At 40.3% G+C, this 20835-nt stretch overlaps 1 protein-coding gene across 5 annotated transcripts in view; it reads left to right on the top strand.

The window, feature by feature from the left end:
- Nucleotides 1-813: 813 nt before the first annotated feature.
- Nucleotides 814-20835, top strand: part of LTK (leukocyte receptor tyrosine kinase) — a 140305-nt gene continuing 120283 nt past the window's right edge. For 2 of the 5 annotated variants that reach the window (XM_081935729.1, XM_081935727.1), the window contains exon 1: nucleotides 814-929. In XM_081935729.1, the coding sequence (XP_081791855.1) occupies nucleotides 869-929 (61 nt within the window). In that variant the 5' untranslated portion in view covers nucleotides 814-868. Of the gene's footprint in view, nucleotides 930-5883; nucleotides 5902-12933; nucleotides 12950-20835 lie in introns of those variants that run through there. The other 3 variants (XM_081935733.1, XM_081935731.1, XM_081935732.1) reach the window with 3 other exon arrangements.

Here is a 20835-nt window from a genome sequence, read left to right as displayed (position 1 = left end):
CAGGGAAACATTAAGTTATAAAAATGTGCTTTGGCAGGAAATGTAGTCATTAAAACCTTCATCTGTCCAAGTATTTCAAAAATAGTCAATTTCCTTACTGTATTTATACTGTTGCAGGGAACAAAATAAGATGAATTTACTTTATTCCAATTTGCATCTTATTATAACCAACCTGACTGGCTTAGTGGCTAAGATGCTGAGCTTGTCGACCAGAAAGGTCGGCAGTTTGGAAGTTTGAATCCCTAGTGCTGCGTAATGAAGTGAGCTCCCGTTACTTGGCTCAGCTTCTGACAACCCAGCAGTTCGAAAGCATGTAAAAATGCAAGTAGAAAAGTAGGGACCACCTTTGGTGGGAAGGTAACAGCGTTCCATGGGCATTCTGCAATTAGACATGCCAGCCACATGACCACGGAGACATCTTCGGACAACGCTGGCTCTTCGACTTTGAAACGGAGATGAGCACCGTCCCCTAGAATCGGGAACAACTAGCACATATGTGCAAGGGGAACCTTTACCTTTATTTCAATTTGCACCTTATTATAACCAACCTGAGACATTTCTCTAGGTAGTTACAGAACAAAAATTAGATGCAAAATGATCAAAATCACCAATCCAGGCGAATGTCAATGATTGCATGTAAGTATACTCAAATGGGGCAGGGTGGGGTACTCGTTTTCAACAGTCTTGATCTTCGCTTGCTGAAACAAGTGTAAGGTAATGAAACCATGAGGGCTTTAGGACCCATGAGAGTCTGCCAAAGCAGGAGGTGGAATGCTATAAGCCAGCAAGAGTCCAAGTGTTAACATCAGAGCTTTTGTAGAACCTTAAAGAGAAGGGTTGATGCACAAGCGAAGCAGAGAGCAAAGTCATGGATTGCTTCCTACATCTGATTTTCTACTTTTGGCTGGTGCTCTCTGTCACTATTCCAGGTAAGACAATTGGCTGTGCAGGGACATGTTTATCCTTTCAGGTGTGGAGTTTCTGACTGGTGACTTTGTTTCATCTTACCTTTTGAGATTTGAAAAAGAAGGAAAGGGGGGGAAAAGAAAAGAGAGAATATTTAGCCAATAAAGATACTGACTGAGAGGTTAGCTGATAAATATTGCAATGAGATGTAAGGGGAAGGGAAGGGAAGATATGCTGAGTCTTGGGTTATCAAGAGAGGAAAGCAACTCTAACTTGCACCTGGCAATTCTGAACAGGGGGGAAAAAGATAATTGAGCCCTAGGTAAGCCTTGAATGGAGAGTGTTTTAACTATTTCTGAGAGGAATAACAGATTGCAGGGAAGAATTCATTGAAAGAATCTAATCGGAGAAAGCTGGTGAGGGGTTTTCTGGCATGAGGGTCTGTATAGAGAGAGGAAGAAAAAGAGCAAAACTTTGGGAAAATGACTTGGATGCCGGGAAAGGTTGTTGCGATATCAGCAGAAGGATAGTGGCATCTGGTGGATGAGGAGAAAAGCTTTGTTAAGTATCGGGAGGAAAAAGAGGGTGACAGCCACCCAGGGGAAGGTATACAAGAGGGAGTATCAAATAGAAACTCTACTCAAGCTTTGTTTACTATTGTCGGGTTTTATTCTGATCTTCACCAGGAGACATTCCATTTAAATACGATGGATTGGATAATTAAAAGAGGGGAAAGGGTTGGAAGAGTGGAAATAAAACAAAACATTGCAATTTGAAAGATGGCTGTGAGGTATCAAAAATAAGTTAATTATTATTTTATGTATTACATTTTTTCCCTCTACTTTTTAGGTAAGGGGCCTCCCAGAACAGTTTATAACTTCAAAAACAATCTATTGTAAACCCTTAATATTGTATGGGCAGGCTTTAAAAGAGAGAATTTTGTTACAATATTGTGTATTTTACAATAGCCACCAGCCATACTACGGAAACCAAAGTTGATTATCCAAATACTGGAGCTTCAGCAGTTTGCACTGTAAGATTATAAATGCCTTTGGGTAGAGACTTGCTGATAGAATTTTTTTTTAAAAAAATTCACATTTCAGCTATTTTTTTCTTGCTCTTTTATTTGTTACTGAAGCTGATTTTTATAAAATGAGGAGAGAGCAGTGTAAATATTTCCAGGAACAATTTATTTTGTGGGCATTCTTATGTATTGTTTCTGCTAAACAAATTAGTTATGTGTATGTGACACTATGATATTAATATTTTTATTAATGATAAAAACTGCACATTATTTGTTAATTTGGCATCTGGGAACCCTGATCTCCACAATAATTAAAACTCAGCTAATCTCCCGAATCATACAATTTTAAGCAATTTTAAGCAAGCTGTCATTTCAACAGAAGAAAATATATAGCTCAAGGTTGATCTGTGGAGTTCTTGGTACTCTCTGAGCTTCGTTGTTTCTTTGTTGGTTGTAACCCCCCCCCCCCCCTTTCTCTTAAGGATGCTATTTCATTCTTTCAATGGCCACAGAGGTTTGCCTGTGAAATCTGTTCCGTTCTAAACTGTATGTGGCTGCCTAGTTGGTGTAAATGCATCCACCATGGGTCAGAAGTGTTGAATCTTCCATTTCCTTGCAATTTCCCCAGGCTTCACTTTGTCTTTTAAAAATATTAATATGTTAAATGTGGAAAGCCGAAAGGAGCACCCAGTAAGGAAAGGAGTGATCCTTTTTTAAACTAATTGTTTTAGACTTGGCAGGAATGGAAGCTGCTACATAGAAATTACAGATTGTACTCTTGGGTGTAAACTTTCATTTAGAAAACCAAGTATTAAAGCCAGTTTCTCGTTTATATGATGAACAAAACTAGGCTTGGATCTCTGAGAGGAGGTCTTCTGAAACAATAAAATCAGGAGAAAATGAAGGAATAATTAGAATATTAAAAAAAAAGTCAGAGAAAGAATGTAGTACTGCCTTTCCCTCTCTATTTGCAACGTCCATCAAGCAAAATTTGGAAACCTGCATTGTATGTACTAATTCATACTTTTCAGCACTTTTATAGTTGAAAGTATAGGACTTCCGGCAAAGAATGGCAGATTGAAGACAGCTCCATGTAAAATGGAGTAATTGTGGCTAGGAACTGAAGAATAGATTGGCTCCTTCAACCTTCTCTGGAAAGTAGAGAGGTGAGATTGCCGGAGATGTATTATGCTCCAAACAATTGCTCCTTCCAAGGAGCCGGCAAGGCAGCAGTCTTTAAAGGATGGAAGAACCGGGAGATGAGGGGATTTGCCAACCTTGCTCCAGCTACAGTCAGAGCCTTCCACAGGACAACTAAGTTCACCCATTAATTGCTTTAAAGAAGTTAGATAACTTCAAAATGACAAGGCTGGAAACACTGGGTATTTCTTTCAATCCTTAATGTAAGAAATGAAATGGTATCTTTAGGAATTTGCAATAAACAAGAAACAGCAAAACAAGAGTTTGGCCATAGAAAGTTTTAAACATGCTCAGAACTCAGAAAGTATTGGACTATTTTATTTTGGACTATTAAGATTTTTAAAATCATTTTAAAGAATAAATGGATTTTTATGAGATATTAATTATTTAGATATTGAAGACATAGCAAGATAAGCAACTTCTAATGATTTTCAGAGGCATTCTTCAGGAACGAATCAATCTGGTCAGCTGTATTGCATTTTCTTAGAAACAGCCTGTTCCCAGAAAAACAAGATATGCAACAAAGTCTATCTGACGACAAGGTGAACAAGAATTTGTCATTGGGATTAAAACTAACCAGATGGGGCTTTAAACATTAAGAAGGACATAAAAATGACAATCCCAGAGAGCAATTGGGATAATTTCTTCTTGGAAAGGAAGCTTTTTAAAGTTTTGAAGAAATTCAAGCAAGGAACATAATCATCTGAATGGATTAACGAGAAAGATTGCTATGCATAAAAAGGAACCCAAAGTCAGTTTATTTGATCAGGTTAAAATGGATTTTTTTGTGTTTGGGGTAGTTTTCTTTGGATGTGCTGACCTCTAGAATAGAAAAAAGTTGTGTATTGGATTTGCTTACAGTTAACATGGTGTTTAAGACTCTCCCCCCCCCCGCCCCCCCCCCCCCGTTACTAATTGGATAGCATTTAAGTTGGTGCTGCATGTGATTGTGCTTTCACTTAAGGTAAAGAATGAGCTTGTTTTCTGTAGAGGAAAAATTGTCCCACTTTGCTATGTTAAATTTCACCTTTTATTCATACTAGGATATTAGGACCATTTTTGCCCTTTAATTGTAGATTTGCTTACAGTTAGGAGTTAATATGTGGTATGATGAGTTGTTTGTTAGTATTATTTTAGGACTCTGGACTTTTTGCTATCATCTGGAGAACATTATGTATTAGATTTGCCTATAGTTAAGTGTTGAGTTGGGGGGGGGGGTGAAGAGTTTTATATCTGCTTATTAAGAAGTGTGAGATGGTGTGTCAGTCCTCCTAGGTAAACCAGACAGAAGATACATCTAGATGAGCCAAATCTATAGATTTCTAATCTACACCTGTGAGGCTACATTAAAAGAATCTTGCAAATCTGAAGACACAAACTTCCCACTGCCACTTTTAACCATCTGATCAATTAGACTTTTCTAAGCTGCTTTCGCTGACTGTTAAGTCATTGAGGGAAACCCCCCTCGCTTGACTGATTGTTTCCTAGGCAGCATTTCTTTCCCTTATCCCCCAAAGTCATTCACACCTATTGTTACATAGTGAAATTGTTTATACTTGTGATGAGGGTTGGAAGTCAATTTTTAGGTGTTTTTCTTTTTCTATTTTTTATTTTCTTGCACAGTTTATTCTTTTTATTCCTTTTTCAGTTTGAATTGTCCTTTACTGTTAAACAAAAGTTTGAATATTTTTTAAGTGGAAAGAGGAGAATGTTTATAACTATTATACTTTTTAAAAATGTTGAATTTCCCTATATTACAAATGTCAGAACAAACACTTCCTTCTTCCCTCCCTCACTCCCTCCTTTCCTCCCTCCCTCCCTCCCTCCCTCTCTTCTTCCTTCCTTCTTCCTTCTTCCCTCCCTCCCTCCCTCCCTCCCTCCCTCCCTCCCTCCCTCCCTCCCTTCCTTCCTTCCTGGCATTTATGAATGCCATCACGATATTCATGCTAAAGGTTAAAAATATATCAGAAAAAAAAACGTTGTCTTGATACATGAACCTTTAGATAACATCAATGCAATAAATCAAATGTATCTAAGCAATCACATGGTGATTTAATCTAGAGAACCTGTAAAAGGGTGTGTGTGTGTGTGTAATTTTGAGGAACGAAATAGATAGTAAAGTCACTAAAAAATAAGCAGGGTTTCCAACAAAGAATATGAACAGAAAAATAGCAAAGACAGAGTTTAAAAAAAACACAACCTCTCCTGTAAATATTTAAGGATCATAAGAAGGTATGTAATTGCATTGATTTGCCCTAATTATAGAAGTTGGCTTTCTTTCATACTTGGCAGGTGGCAACAACATTTGGCTGGTGTTGTATGAATATAGAAATTTTATCAACAGGATTGCATCTGGCTAAGACTTGACTGTCCCCCAATAATTCCAGGCCACAGGCTAGACTGGGCAACTGATAAAACGTTACTGAAAATGAGATTGGCAAAACCACTTCTATTGCCAAGAAACATCCATTGATTTTTTTAAAAATATACTTTTATCAGTATAAAAGTATCAGCCTGAATCTTGTTGTTACCTACATATACTAAGGCAGGGGTGTCCAAACTTGGGAACTTTAAGACTTGTGGACTTCAACTCCCAGAATTCCCCAGCCAGCTGCTCTACTCAGCTTCGTTTACTATTGTCGGGGTTTTTTCTGATCCTCACCGGGAGACACATTCCATTTAAATACGATGGATTGGATAACTAAGAGAGGGGAAAGGGTTGGAAGAGTGGAAATAAAACAAAACATTGCAATTTGAAAGATGGCTGTGAGGTATCAAAAATCAGTTAATTATTATTTTATGTATTACATTTTTTCCCTCTACTTTTTAGGTAAGGGGCCTCCCAGAACAGTTTATAACTTCAAAAACAATCTATTGTAAACCCTTAATATTGTATGGGCAGGCTTTAAAAGAGAGAATTTTGTTACAATATTGTGTATTTTACAATAGCCACCAGCCATACTACGGAAACCAAAGTTGATTATCCAAATACTGGAGCTTCAGCAGTTTGCACTGTAAGATTATAAATGCCTTTGGGTAGAGACTTGCTGATAGAATTTTTTTTTAAAAAAATTCACATTTCAGCTATTTTTTTCTTGCTCTTTTATTTGTTACTGAAGCTGATTTTTATAAAATGAGGAGAGAGCAGTGTAAATATTTCCAGGAACAATTTATTTTGTGGGCATTCTTATGTATTGTTTCTGCTAAACAAATTAGTTATGTGTATGTGACACTATGATATTAATATTTTTATTAATGATAAAAACTGCACATTATTTGTTAATTTGGCATCTGGGAACCCTGATCTCCACAATAATTAAAACTCAGCTAATCTCCCGAATCATACAATTTTAAGCAATTTTAAGCAAGCTGTCATTTCAACAGAAGAAAATATATAGCTCAAGGTTGATCTGTGGAGTTCTTGGTACTCTCTGAGCTTCGTTGTTTCTTTGTTGGTTGTAACCCCCCCCCCCCCCCCTTTCTCTTAAGGATGCTATTTCATTCTTTCAATGGCCACAGAGGTTTGCCTGTGAAATCTGTTCCGTTCTAAACTGTATGTGGCTGCCTAGTTGGTGTAAATGCATCCAACATGGGTCAGAAGTGTTGAATCTTCCATTTCCTTGCAATTTCCCCAGGCTTCACTTTGTCTTTTAAAAATATTAATATGTTAAATGTGGAAAGCCGAAAGGAGCACCCAGTAAGGAAAGGAGTGATCCTTTTTTAAACTAATTGTTTTAGACTTGGCAGGAATGGAAGCTGCTACATAGAAATTACAGATTGTACTCTTGGGTGTAAACTTTCATTTAGAAAACCAAGTATTAAAGCCAGTTTCTCGTTTATATGATGAACAAAACTAGGCTTGGATCTCTGAGAGGAGGTCTTCTGAAACAATAAAATCAGGAGAAAATGAAGGAATAATTAGAATATTTTTAAAAAGTCAGAAAAAGAATGTAGTACTGCCTTTCCCTCTCTATTTGCAAAGTCCATCAAGCAAAATTTGGAAACCTGCATTGTATGTACTAATTCATACTCTTCAGCACTTTTATAGTTGAAAGTATAGGACTTCAGGCAAAGAATGGCAGATTGAAGACAGCTCCATGTAAAATGCAGTAATTGTGGCTAGGAACTGAAGAATAGATTGACTCCTTCAACCTTCTCTGGAAAATAGAGAGGTGAGATTGCCGGAGATGTGTTATGCTCCAAACAATTTCTCCTTCCAAGAAGCTGGCAAGGCAGCAGTCTTTAAAGGATGGAAGAACCGGGAGATGAGGGGATTTGCCAAACTTGCTCCAGCTACAGTCAGAGCCTTCCACAGGACAACTAAGTTCACCCATTAATTGCTTTAAAGAAGTTAGATAACTTCAAAATGACAAGGCTGGAAACACTGGGTATTTCTTTCAATCCTTAATGTAAGAAATGAAATGGTATCTTTAGGAATTTGCAATAAACAAGAAACAGCAAAACAAGAGTTTGGCCATAGAAAGTTTTAAACATGCTCAGAACTCAGAAAGTATTGGACTATTTTATTTTGGACTATTAAGATTTTTAAAATAATTTTAAAGAATAAATGGATTTTCATGAGATATAAATTATTTAGATATTGAAGACATAGCAAGATAAGCAACTTCTAATGATTTTCAGAGGCATTCTTGAGGAACGAATCAATCTGGTCAGCTGTATTGCATTTTCTTAGAAACAGCCTGTTCCCAGAAAAACAAGATATGCAACAAAGTCTATCTGACGACAAGGTGAACAAGAATTTGTCATTGCGATTAAAACTAACCCGATGGGGCTTTAAACATTAAGAAGGACATAAAAATGACAATCCCAGAGAGCAATTGGGATAATTTCTTCTTGGAAAGGAAGCTTTTTAAAGTTTTGAAGAAATTCAAGCAAGGATCATAATCATCTGAATGGATTAAAGAGAAAGATTGCTATGCATAAAAAGGAACACAAAGTCAGTTTATTTGATCAGGTTAAAATGGATTTTTTGTGTGTTTGGGGTAGTTTTCTTTGGATGTGCTGACCTCTAGAATAGAAAAAAGTTGTGTATTGGATTTGCTTACAGTTAACATGGTGTTTAAAACTCCCCCCCCCCTACAGTTACTAATTGGATAGCATTTAAGTTGGTGCTGCATGTGATTGTGCTTTCACTTAAGGTAAAGAATGAGCTTGTTTTCTGTAGAGGAAAAATTGTCCCACTTTGCTATGTTAAATTTCACCCTTTATTCATACTAGGATATTAGGACCATTTTTGCCCTTTAATTGTAGATTTGCTTACAGTTAGGAGTTGATATGTGGTATGATGAGTTGTTTGTTAGTATTATTTTAGGACTCTGGACTTTTTGCTATCATCTGGAGAACATTATGTATTAGATTTGCCTATAGTGAAGTGTTGAGTTGTGCGGGTGAAGAGTTTTATATCTGTTAATTAAGAAGTGTGAGATGGTGTGTCAGTCCTCCCAGGTAAACCAGACAGAAGATACACCTAGATGAGCCAAATCTATATCTATAGATTTCTAATCTACACCTGTGAGGCTACATTAAAAGAATCTTGCAAGTCTGAAGACACAAACTTCCCACTGCCACTTTTAACCATCTGATCAATTAGTCTTTTCTAAGCTGCTTTCTCTGACTGTTAAGTCATTGAGGGAAACCCCACTCGCTTGCCTGATTGTTTCCTAGGCAGCATTTCTTTCCCTTATCCCCCAAAGTCATTCACACCTATTGTTACATAGTGAAATTGTTTGTACTTGTGATGAGGGTTGGAAGTCAATTTTTAGGTGTTTTTCTTTTTCTATTTTTTATTTTCTTGCACAGTTTATTCTTTTTATTCCTTTTTCAGTTTGAATTGTTCTTTACTGTTAAACAAAAGTTTGAATATTTTTTAAGTGGAAAGAGGAGAATGTTTATAACTATTATACTTTTTAAAAATGTTGATTTTCCCTATATTACAAATGTCAGAACAAACTCTTCCTTCCTCCCTCCCTCCCTCCCTCCCTCCTTTCCTCCCTCCCTCCCTCTCTTCTTCCTTCCTTCTTCCTTCTTCCCTCCCTTCCTTCCTGGCATTTATGAATGCCATCACGATATTCATGCTAGAGGTTAAAAATATATCAGAAAAAAAACTTTGTCTTGATACATAAACCTTTAGATAACATCAGTGCAATAAATCAAATGTATCTAAGCAATCACAAGGTGATTTAATCTAGAGAACCTGTAAAAGGGTGTGTGTGTGTGTAATTTTGAGGAACGAAATAGATAGTAAAGTCACTAAAAAGTAAGCAGGGTTTCCAACAAAGAATATGAACAGAAAAATAGCAAAGACAGAGTTTTAAAAAACACAACCTCTCCTGTAAATATTTAAGGATCATAAGAAGGTATGTAATTGCATTGATTTGCCCTAATTATAGAAGTTGGCTTTCTTTCATATTTGGCAGGTGGCAACAATACTTGGCTGTTGTTGTATGAATATAGAAATTTTATCAACAGGATTGCATCTGGCTAAGACTTGACTGTCCCCCAATAATTCCAGGGCACAGGCTAGACTGGGCAACTGATAAAACATTACTGAAAATGACATTGGCAAAACCACTTCTATTGCCAAGAAACATCCATTGGTTTTTTAAAAAATATACTTTTATCAGTATAAAAGTATCAGCCTGAATCTGGTTTCTTTTTTGTCCTTGTTGTTGTTACCAACATATACTAAAGGAATAGTGGGGTTTAGAGCTTTGGTGGGGGAAAGGAAATCAAATTTGCCTGCATAAAACAAAATATCACAAAAGAAAAAGAAGGGGAAGATGTCAAATTACATTTTAAAAAACACAGGGAAACCCTTATAAATAGCACATGACAAGTTACATAAGTGATCCATCTCCAAAGCACAAAAGAAATTATAAAACAGAATCTAGAAAAGGTCAAGATGAATACTATTGCTGTTTAGAAATGGGATTCCTCTGTTTTTCATTGGTACATTTTGTCTTTGTAAGACAGGCAGTTATCCCTCAACATCCACAAAACAAACTTTTACAAAGATGGCGATTGTATTAATGTTTCTCAACCTCAGCCACGTTCTGGGAGTTGAAGTCCACGTATCTTCAAGTGGCCGAGGTTGAGAAACACTGCTATAGGCCATTGTGTCCTTGTCACCAAACTTCAAACTTTAAATGCATACCAGGGCAAACCCACAGTTTTTCCCATATAAGAGGAACCTGAGTATTATCCAGTGGTGGGATTCAGCCAGTTCGCACCTATTCAGGAGAACCGGTTGTTAACTTTCTAAGCAGTTCGAAGAACCAGTTGGAAGAACTCTTACTTCATTTTTTCCACTTTACAGGATTAATCCTGTAAGGAAGGCAGGAAGGAAACATTCTGGTGTTGCTTCTAGCCTAATCTTTATTGCCCTGCTTACAGAAACTGCCTCTCCGGTTAACCCTTATTACATTATAACAGCGAAGATGAAGCACCCATTAGTTGAGTGACATTGAGTTGGCCATGCCCACCCAGTCACATGGCCACCGAGCCACGCCTATCCAGCTGGTCATTAGGGGAGAGAACCAGTTGATAAATTATTTGAATCCCACCACTGATATTACCCCATAGTTTAGACATTTGAGAATTGGGGGATGGATTACTATACTGTAGATTAGGGGTGTCAAACTCATGGCCAGATGCATCACCCCACCCCCAGTTTAGCGAAGGGGGAAAAAGTTGTGATACGTAATGTGGCCATAACGTGTCATTGCAAGTTTGACATCTCTGCTGTAGATTAATCAGACTGTCTGTGGATTTACGCTTATAAGAAGAGATATCTAATTAAATTTCTTACCTTTATTTACTTACTAAACACAGTGAAAATGAGGATTTAAAAAAATGATTAACCCACACACCTTTATTAATTCAATTAATTAATTAATTTATTTATTCAATTTATAGGCCGCACCCTTTCCACAAAGGGACTCGGGGCGGCGTACAACTCAATATACAAATAAATGACAAGGAGGAGGTAATCAAAACATTGTACAATTCATAAATAAATAATCATAAGTTAAAAACAACACAATAACATTTAAAACAATTAAAATACCCCCAAAATCAGTTATTTTAGATTTAAAATTGTCCAGGGGGGATTAGAAAATGTAGTTGTAATTCAAGCCAGGCCAGCTAGTTGGAACAGGTGGGTCTTGAGTTTCGTGCGGAAGGAGCGGAGATCGGTAGTTGTCCTAATGTCGGGGGGGAGGTCATTCCAGAGGGCTGGGCCCATCACAGAGAAGGCCCTTCCCCTCAGCGCCGCCCTCTGGCATTGCTTAGTGGACGGCACCTGGAGGAGTCCCTCTCTGTGAGAGCGAATTGGTTGCAGGGATGTATGGGGCAGGATACGATCCCGCAAGTTAGTCTTAACATAATTGAAAAAGTGTAACAACTCAGACCTGTGCTTCTATATTCATCAAATTACCACAAGTAATACTTGCCACTGAAAAGTAAAGACCATATATTAATGGTGGTTATAAGCATTGCTTTCTATTTATTACTGTACTGAATACAGAACCGGAACGTCCCTATAAATTATACGATATATGTGCATATAACAGAACCAGTTGGTGTGCATGTGTGAAAAAAGTCGGCATCACTATTACAGAGTGATTTCTTTCTAAATAAGATAATCTACAGGCAAGAAACATTCACAAGAGACCAGATTCTGATTCTGATTCTGATTATTTTGAAACCAGAGTGGAGAAGATTAGATCGGGTTTCCAGCAGTGAAACAGCAACTTCAAAACCTTGCATAGTTCTTTGTCCTGAGATGAAACATTTGAGGAAAAACAAATATTCAAAACAAACAAATCTGTGCATATTTCCAAGATTTGTTTAGATTGCAGGATATAGCTTTTGTTACTCAGGAATGTGGGTTACATTGGCACAGAATTTTATTTACACAGTATATGTAAGTTTATGGTGCGGTTATACATACACAATTGAAATTCTCCATAACCATGATATTAGGATAGAGATTTTGTATATCATACAGATAAATGCTTGGTTGTTGTTGCAATTACCAAATATGCATTTTCCAGGCATTTTATATATGTTATTATATAGATTGAGATTATGTTCAATGTGTGTTTGTGTGTGGGAAGTCAGGAATGAGGCCTCCGGGAATGGTCCATGCAGGGCAAACTTTGTCTAAACAAAGTTGCATGAACCAGATATCTACCGATCTGATGGCAAGTTCCATGACTCGATGGCTACTGTGTAGGTCTAGTTTTCACATAATGTTTGTTCCCTTGAAAACTAAAACAACTGACTGCTCTGATGTAAATAATAGCCTAGCTAAGCATTAGAAAACTGAAGTGCTTGCCATGTGAGTGCACTGATTAAGCTCCACCTTGACATTGCTCAAATGACAAATGTCTTCTGCAAGCAGTCGCATGTTCAGGGTGAATATCTTTGTATGCGCATGAAGGTTTGGCTTCTGCAGATGTATTGGGTAAATGAGCTCTCAGATATCTATGAAAAGGAATGAATAGTAAAGGAAGATGAATAGTGGCTTGGTAGACTTTCAGTTTTCCATTGACCACATTTCAAGATACTTAATAGTCTTTCTCTAGGTTCCAGTTGTGAAATATCCACAAATATTCTGTATGAAATATCTATTAAATAGAAAAAGAGTCCAGTTTATTTTTGTTTCCATTAATTCGATTTTCTCTTATGTACATATCCTATGGACACAACTGGAGCTCCAACTGAATCTCAGACTCTCCTAGAGAGAAGACAGAACCCCACCCCCCTCCAGAACTGCACATTTCTTTTCTGCCCAAGGTATTGGATAGAAGAAATATTTAATTCTAGCTACAAGTGCAGCAACAATGTATTATATCAATATTGCATTTTATATCGATCGGTTGTTGCTTTCCAGATGGTATTGTGAGAATACTGGGAGAATGACCAAGAGTTGATATAGATTTTGCCACTAGTGATGAATCTTTGTATTTCACAGTATCTATACTATATTTCTATGCATCCTATTAAAGTGCTGTGGATATGAGAATCAGTATCTCTAGCTAATGCCTGCTGGTCCTGTTAATTGCTCCTGAAACATTATCTCTTCTCTCCTAAGCGTATACTCTGCCTGTTTGAGTTAGGCCAGGGTCAGCTTGCAATGACAATATCAGGTAAGGGAGTAAGTTTTCTTAGAGATAAGGCAATTGTTTTACTTCCATTAACAAGCATAGTCTATCCATCCCAGCTCCCTTTGCAACTTTAAGAGAACTCCTAGATGGCACTGAATCTGAGAAGCAAATTTTCATTGGTACATGTTAGATACTTGTTCTAACTACAGTGGTTTCCACCAAGGTCCTCTGTTCCGGCGGGAACAGAGGTATAATCCTATTGGTCAAAGGATCTGACAGCTCTCTATAAAAGGGCTGCTGTCAGACTCAACCTTCGCTGGATTGTTCTCACTTGTTGTACTTAATAAAGAGCTGTTGTTACCGTTAAGCCTGTGTGTACCTATCCATTACCCAATCTAACACTGGCAACGAGGGTGGGATTGAAAGGCAACTAGGCAAACCAAAAAGAGCATAGCAATCCAGCAAGTACATCCAGCCTGGAGCTCAGCATGGCTTTGAGCAGCCCTTTTTGAGTGGCAAAATCAAAACGCCCTCTGAAGACAAAATGGCCATTAACACAAAATGGCCATCAACTCCGTATGACCCAGTCACCGAGCACTGGGACTCGTACATGCTACGATTTGACTGCTTCCTTGAGGCAAATGACCTCATGGGCCTTTCTGAAGGCTGCAAAAAGAACATGTTCCTCGGATACTGTGGCCAGGAAGTGTTTGAGATGGCGAAAGACCTCTCTGAGCCGACACCACTACAATCAGTTGCCTGGTCCATGCGCCAGCAGATGCTGAGGACCCACTATGCCCCCAATCCGTCCAAGCACGTTTGCCGGCATGAGTTTAACATCAGGAACCAGAAAGAGGGCGAATCGATAAATGAGTACATTGCAGCACTTCGCAAGGCCGCCTCGTACTGTGAATTCCGAGACCTGGACGAGCTGATTCTGGACCGCATAATTTGCAGCATGCAGGACATTAACCTACAAAGGAGGTTACTTGCCACGTCTGACCTCACTCTGCAAATTGCCTTGGACAAAGCCAGGGCATCAGAATCAGCCGCTAAGTCTGCAGAAACCCTGCAACACCAGGGTGCTTCACAGGACGCGCAGAAGAGTGCATGCTCACATCACAAGGCTGCACAGGCCGAGAGCTCAGGAGGCAAAGAAGATGACAGCTGCCGCATGTGCATCAGCTGCGCCCAGCTGGCTCACAAATTCAAACCGCATCTCCTGCCTTGTGCTAGCTGCAGAGGAGACGATGCCAGATCGTTTTGCCATCTCTGTGAAGCTATTTGCCAGCGCTGCGAGTGAAAGGGGCACATCACCAAGGTTTGCCGAAGCAAGCTCCCCCTGACGACTCGGCAGCCACAAAGCCGAACTAACCGCTAGCAGAGGCTCAACCAAGGGGCATGGCGGCCACCACCACGGCGCTCAGAGGGGCGACAACAGAGTCACCCATCACACCTTAATTGGCCAAGCCCACACAAGGCGGTCAAAGAAGCTGAAAGTCACAGTCGTCATCGAGGGCACTCCATGCGAGATGGAGATCGACACCGGGTCATCACTGACCATCATGCCGTGGTCTACCCTGAAGTAGGCTATCCCTAGCCTGAAGAAACAACATCTACGCACCCCTGACATCCGCCTCACAATTACCAGGGGAACCGAGTCCCCATCGTGGGCTAAGGCACCTTCCAGGTGAACTTCAACAACTTCAGCGGCCAGCTCCCAGTGACGGTGGTCAGCAGAAACCTGCGGAGCCTCCTGGGCTTGACTGTTCAAAGCCCTAGGGCTGGAAGTGACCAGTGTCAATGAGAGCACTGATGAACTAGTCGCAGACCCTACCCCCAAGATGACAGTTTTTCACATTGACTGTTCAGAGACTGGTTCCGTCTCGCTTAGTGACTTTGCCCGCCACTCTGCCAGAGACTCCATGATCAAACAGGTTTTGAACTGGGTGTGGAGGGGGTGGCCCCCAGGGGCCTGTTGGGTCTGATTTCAAAATGTATTATCATAAGAGAAATAACCTGTCTGTTGTTAAAGGCTGTTTACTGTGGGGGGACCGGGTCGTTGTTCCACCTAAACTGCGTATTGCAGTATTAGAGGCTTTACACGGAGAGCATCCTGGAATTGTTAGGATGAAGTCTTTGGCTAGGAGTTACGTGTGGTGGCCTAACATGGACAGGGAGATCGAAGAATGGATGGCTACCTGCACACCATGCCAGGAGTCCAGTCCAGCTCCCCCAGAGGTGCTCACAAAGGAGTGGGAGTGACCTCAAGCACCATGGTCTAGGGTGCTCATTGACTTTGCTGGCCCAGTTCATGGCCAGACATTTCTCATAGTTGTGGACGCCTACTTGAAATGGTTAGAAGTAGTCCTGATGACCTCCACAATGGCAGAAGCGGTCATCAAGGTGCTACGGAGACTTTTCTTCATGCACGCCCTGCCTGACATCTTGATCTCTGACAATGGGCCCCAATTCATGGCCATGCAATTTGAGACCTTCCTAGCAGCTCAGGGAATCAGGCATGCCCTGGTTGCGCCATTCCATCCGGCCTCCAATGGTCAGACAGAGAGAATGGTGAGGTCTGCAAAAGAGGCCCTCTCTAAGATGGGCCCGGGAGATTGGCAAACACAAGTTTGCTAATTCAGCACATCACACCCAGTGCCACTACAGGGAGAAGCCCCTCCAAGCTTCTCATGGGTCGCCGGCTAAGGTCCCACTCAGACTGGCTACACCCCAATTTTTCTGCCTCATCGCCCACAGACTCCATAAGCAAGATTCGGACATTTAGCGTAGGGGATTCGGTATGCGCCCACAACTACGCCGGGGGAACTCTGTGGATTCCTGCCACAGTGATAGGCATCACCAGCCCTCACTCTTACCTCCTAGAGCTCGAGGACGGTAGGAATTGGAGAAGGTATATTGATCAACTCCGTGGCCACCTCTCCAACTCCACTTTTAGACAACCAGAGGTAACTCCTGCATGAGTTAGCCAAAGCCCTACCCAAACAGAGCAAACACTCACTCCTTCCATGGCCAGCTCAAGGCCAAGGGTACCAGGAAACTTATCTGGTTATGTTGCAGGCCCGCAGCGAGCTCCGAGCGAACCGGCTCTAGAAGCTCCAGCCACGGCCTGTGAAAGGTTCTAGGAGCTTCCACCAAGTGGAGCTGCAGAGCAAACAGGTCCATCTGACCTGTCCAAGGAAACCCTTCCTACTGAACTGGGAGGTCAGGCAGAGCTATCCAAAAGCCTGCCTACCTGCGTAACAAGTAGGATTGTTCCATCCAAGAGGGGAAGAGTGTTAGATACTTGTTCTAACTACAGTGGTTTCCACCAAGGTCCTCTATTCCGGCGGAAACAGAGGTTTAACCCTATTGGTCGAAGGGTCTGACAGCTCCCTATAAAAGGGCTGCTGTCAGACTCAACCTTCGCTGGATTGGTCTCACTTGTTGTACTTAATAAAGAGCTATTGTTACCATTAAGCCTGTGTGTGCCTATCTATTACCCAATCTAACAGTACAGTTTTATGAAATGGAAAAAAAATCATTAAGAGAAAGATAAGGCAAAGCTGTACTGGTTGAGTTTTGTGGAACTACCTTTGCTTCTGCTTGTAAATCCATCTGTTTTCATGTAGTATCTCAATCATTCTGAGATCAAAGAGAGGTTTCATTGACAACTCTTGGTTGGCTGGGTAAAGGGGTAAAGCCATAGGCTCAATGTTTCTAGCATGCAGGGAATTAGATAACGTTGCCTCAAAATAAAGCTGTTTCTGACTTTTATCTGGAAGAAATGACATTAAACTGAAAAGTGAAAATGCAGAAAGTTGAAAAACCCCGATGGCTAAAATTGTTGATATTTCATGGGCACAAATCTCCACTTACTCAAAGGCCTCTGGTCAATGCCAACTATCTGCCTTCTTAGACTTCCCCTGTACTTACTCAAGTTAAGATAGATCAAAATGCTCTTAATTTTCATTTTCTTACTTCTGCTACATTATGGCCTTTTAACCAGTTTATCTCTTTAATTATTATCTCAAAGTGCTATCCAATGAAGCTGGCAAAATATACTATGCAGGATATATGGTACTATCCCCATTGCAAGTATTTGTTCTGTCACAAGAGGCCAATGAATAGGGCTAGCGTAACTAATTTCAGGCAGGATAAGTTAAGGAAAGTGATTGGTGGATTGCATAGTTCTTTCCCTCCCCCTCCATTCCTCAGCATCATCTGCCAGCCCCCAACTGCTGCCCTTAACATGGGGTAGAGCTGGGTCGGACAATTATAGATGGATGCTTAAGTATAATCTTTATTGTCATTGTACTTAAATACAATGAAATTGGTTAATAAAATTGTGGGTTTAGCCATCTTTCAAGTTGTTAAGCTAACAATTGACAAATTGAAACATGAGAAAACTCTCCATATGCTTCTGTAACTCTAACAGTCTAGTGCAGGGGTGGGTTCATGCCAGTTCTAACCTCTTCTATAGAAGAGGTTCCACAAATCTACAGTGCCGTTTAGAACCGGTTCCAGCTCCCTCCCCCCGCCCGTCCGGACATCATCAAGATGAAGAGCGAGAGGAGGAATTCTGGGAGTTGAAGTCCACAAGTCTTAAAGCTGTCAAGTTTGAACACCCCGGGGGTTTTTTCTAAAGGGTTAGGGGTTCAAGAGTCTTGTAACTTGACAGCTTTTAGACTTGTGTGCTTCAAATGCTGGAGTTTCTGAGCCAACATTTTGGTTGCTAAGGAAGTGCATTGTTAAGTGAGTTTCACCACATTTTACAAGTTGGCCACGCCCACCCAGTCACATGGCTGGCAAACCACTCCCACAAAGCAGGCCACACCTACACAAGAGGTCCTAAAAATTTTTGAAACCAACCACTGGTCTAGTCTCAGTATTTTGGAATACGGATCTAGTGCCCTGCCTTGACTCATGCAGCAATTAAGCTTATTCCTAGAACAAGAGGCACAACTATTTATTCCTTCTGACCTCTTATTTGGTTTACTATAACACACAACAAACAAAATAGCCCCTGAAGCTTACTCAGAAGCATTAGCTTGTACCACATGCAACTGCCTGTGTCTTAAAGGGAACACTCCAAAATTGTAATATCAGATCAAAATTAGGGGAACTGCAGTGGTTTCCAATAGGTTCTGGGTACAATTCCATTTTTCCTCCTTCCTATCATTTCCCCACAATTGCAGGACCCGCAATTTTTTTTTCAATCCACCAGATATTAGTTAGTTGTGACACAAATGGACTGACCAGCTTGTTGCCTAAGCCTGACATTTTGGACTGAGAGACAGTGACTGGCCCAAGGTCACCCAGCCAGCTTTAATGCCTAAGGCAGGACCAGAACTCACAGTCTCCTGGTTTCTAGCCCAGCTTAAACACTAGACCAAACTGGTTCACTCTGTGTACAGCTCAGTATGATTGTAATAATTGATAAAGTTTCGTATGGCTCACAGCTTGAGTGTCTCTGACATTATTTACTCCAAGTAGAATTTATTCATCTAAGGAATGCTGGTGGGAGAAGGTTTGAAGGGAACCTTCTCTATAGAGCTTCTCTGTTATGGAATCATCTACGCCCAGAATCAGAACAACTTCTCGCAGTTAATGTTCAGAAAGCTTACTGACACTTTACTATTTCAATGGGCATTTGAGGAATGAGGAAGGAATAATGTATGCATTATTTAGATTATGTATGGGTGTTGCTTATTCAAAGTATTGTTCTGTATGGTAATGGGATTTGTTAATGATCAATATATATATATATATACTGTATGAATATATAAATATATATACCGGGCAGTGGTGGGTTCCGGATCACCATGCAACTGGTATGGTGCAACGGGGCCCAGCATCCACCACATGAACGCGCGCAGCATGCGTGCATAGCACACGCATGCATCCTTACCTCCTGCAATGCTCTGCAACGCCTCTGCAATGCTCCAGCTGCTCAGCAGAGCATCGCGCAGGCACCGTACGTTCCGTGCACGGAAGTGCCGAAGAGCTCAAATACAGGTAAGGACGGCGGGCGGGCAGGTGGGCCTTCCGGAGCACCGTACTGGAATGGTACCCGGTGCTCCCGACAGGCACTCGTACACCCGTACCGGGGCATACCACCTGCAACCCACCACTGATACCGCGTTTCCCCGAAAATAAGTGCTTGGCCTTATTTTCGGTGAGATCTTAGTATTTTTGAGGTGCAGGAGGTGGTAAGTGTGGTCACCTCATTTCTGCTGCTGTGTTCCAATATTTTTGGGAAGGGCTTATTTTCGGGTGAGGGCTTATGTTAGTGTATGTGCTCAAAAGCCCGATTGGGGTTATTATCTGGGGAGGTCTTATTTTGGAGGAAACAAAGTGTGTGTGTGTGTGTGTGTGTGTGTGTGTGTATCTGTTTATTGTTACATTATTTTTGCACATTGCTTAGATTCACTTGAGTGACATGGTAGAAAACTACTTAGAAATAATAGTTAACCGTGAGAATCATAACCATTTTTAAACCAGACCCTTTCCTCTGTTGTTTTGACATTTTTCTTAAAGTAATTGTTTCATTAATGAATTTTTATTTTTAAAGAGAGTTTTATCATACACTGACTGAGAGCAGCTCTCATGGGGTAACTAACAGACTTTAGAAATTAATAAATACTTTTTAGGAACATGAGCAACTTTCAAAGTTTTCAAATAATGACATTATGTTATTGTTAAAAGTGTGGCATAACAAATATACTCAGAGAATTGGCCAAGTGCCTCTGATCACTAAACAAATCACACCATTTGTTTGATTCAGACAACCTTGCTTTCTTGATTTTGACATAATAGTTCAAAAAAGAGCAGTGCTGAGCATCTACAGATCAAGAAAACCATTCCAGGTCAGAACCTCTGAGGGACAATTAAGGAAACATAAGAAAGAAATGAACTGTGAAGAGGGTAGGTTGGCAGGGAAGGTCATCACATTGCCTGAGGAATCTCTATTGAGGGGGCAACATTTACAAGTTTACATCTGCTCTCTGTCTGCATCTTTTGTATTCACTCGTTTTTTTCTTCTGTCAAAGTTTCAAGTTATTTTCTGCATATTTTCCCCTTAACAGAAACATTTTTGTGCTCTGTTTTTGAGCCAAGAAATTATTCGAGATGGTATAAAACACCATCGTGTTCTTCATTTGACCTAAGTCTCCCAGGATGTTTTTAGGCAGTGTCTTCTTGAGCTGTCAGAATTTTATGTAGACATTTTTAAGGGCGAGGTTAACTGCTTGTTTTCAGATAATGCTAACACTCTTTTACCCACAAAAAACAGTTGTGCCTGAGCATTCTCATCAGCTTTTTAAGCATATTTTTCTTCTTTTTCCCCATGTGGATGAATAGAAATAGAAGATGGGTTATGGTGGTTTTTTTCACCCTTAACTCAACCACTGGTTTAAAAACTATATGTTAGATATTAACACTAGCTACCATAGTTTCCACTCTGGTCCTCTGTTCCGGCGGGAACAGAGGTTTAATCTGATTGGTTAAGAGATCTGAAAGCTCCCTATAAAAGGAGAGCTGTCAGACCGAACAGTTGCTGGATTGTACATACTT

The sequence above is a fragment of the Natrix helvetica genome (assembly GCF_964273705.1).
Source record: "Natrix helvetica genome assembly, chromosome: 1".
NCBI lineage: Eukaryota > Metazoa > Chordata > Lepidosauria > Squamata > Natricidae > Natrix > Natrix helvetica.
The sequence above is the reverse complement of the archived record's forward strand: the minus strand, read 5'-3'. Positions and strand labels throughout refer to the sequence as shown.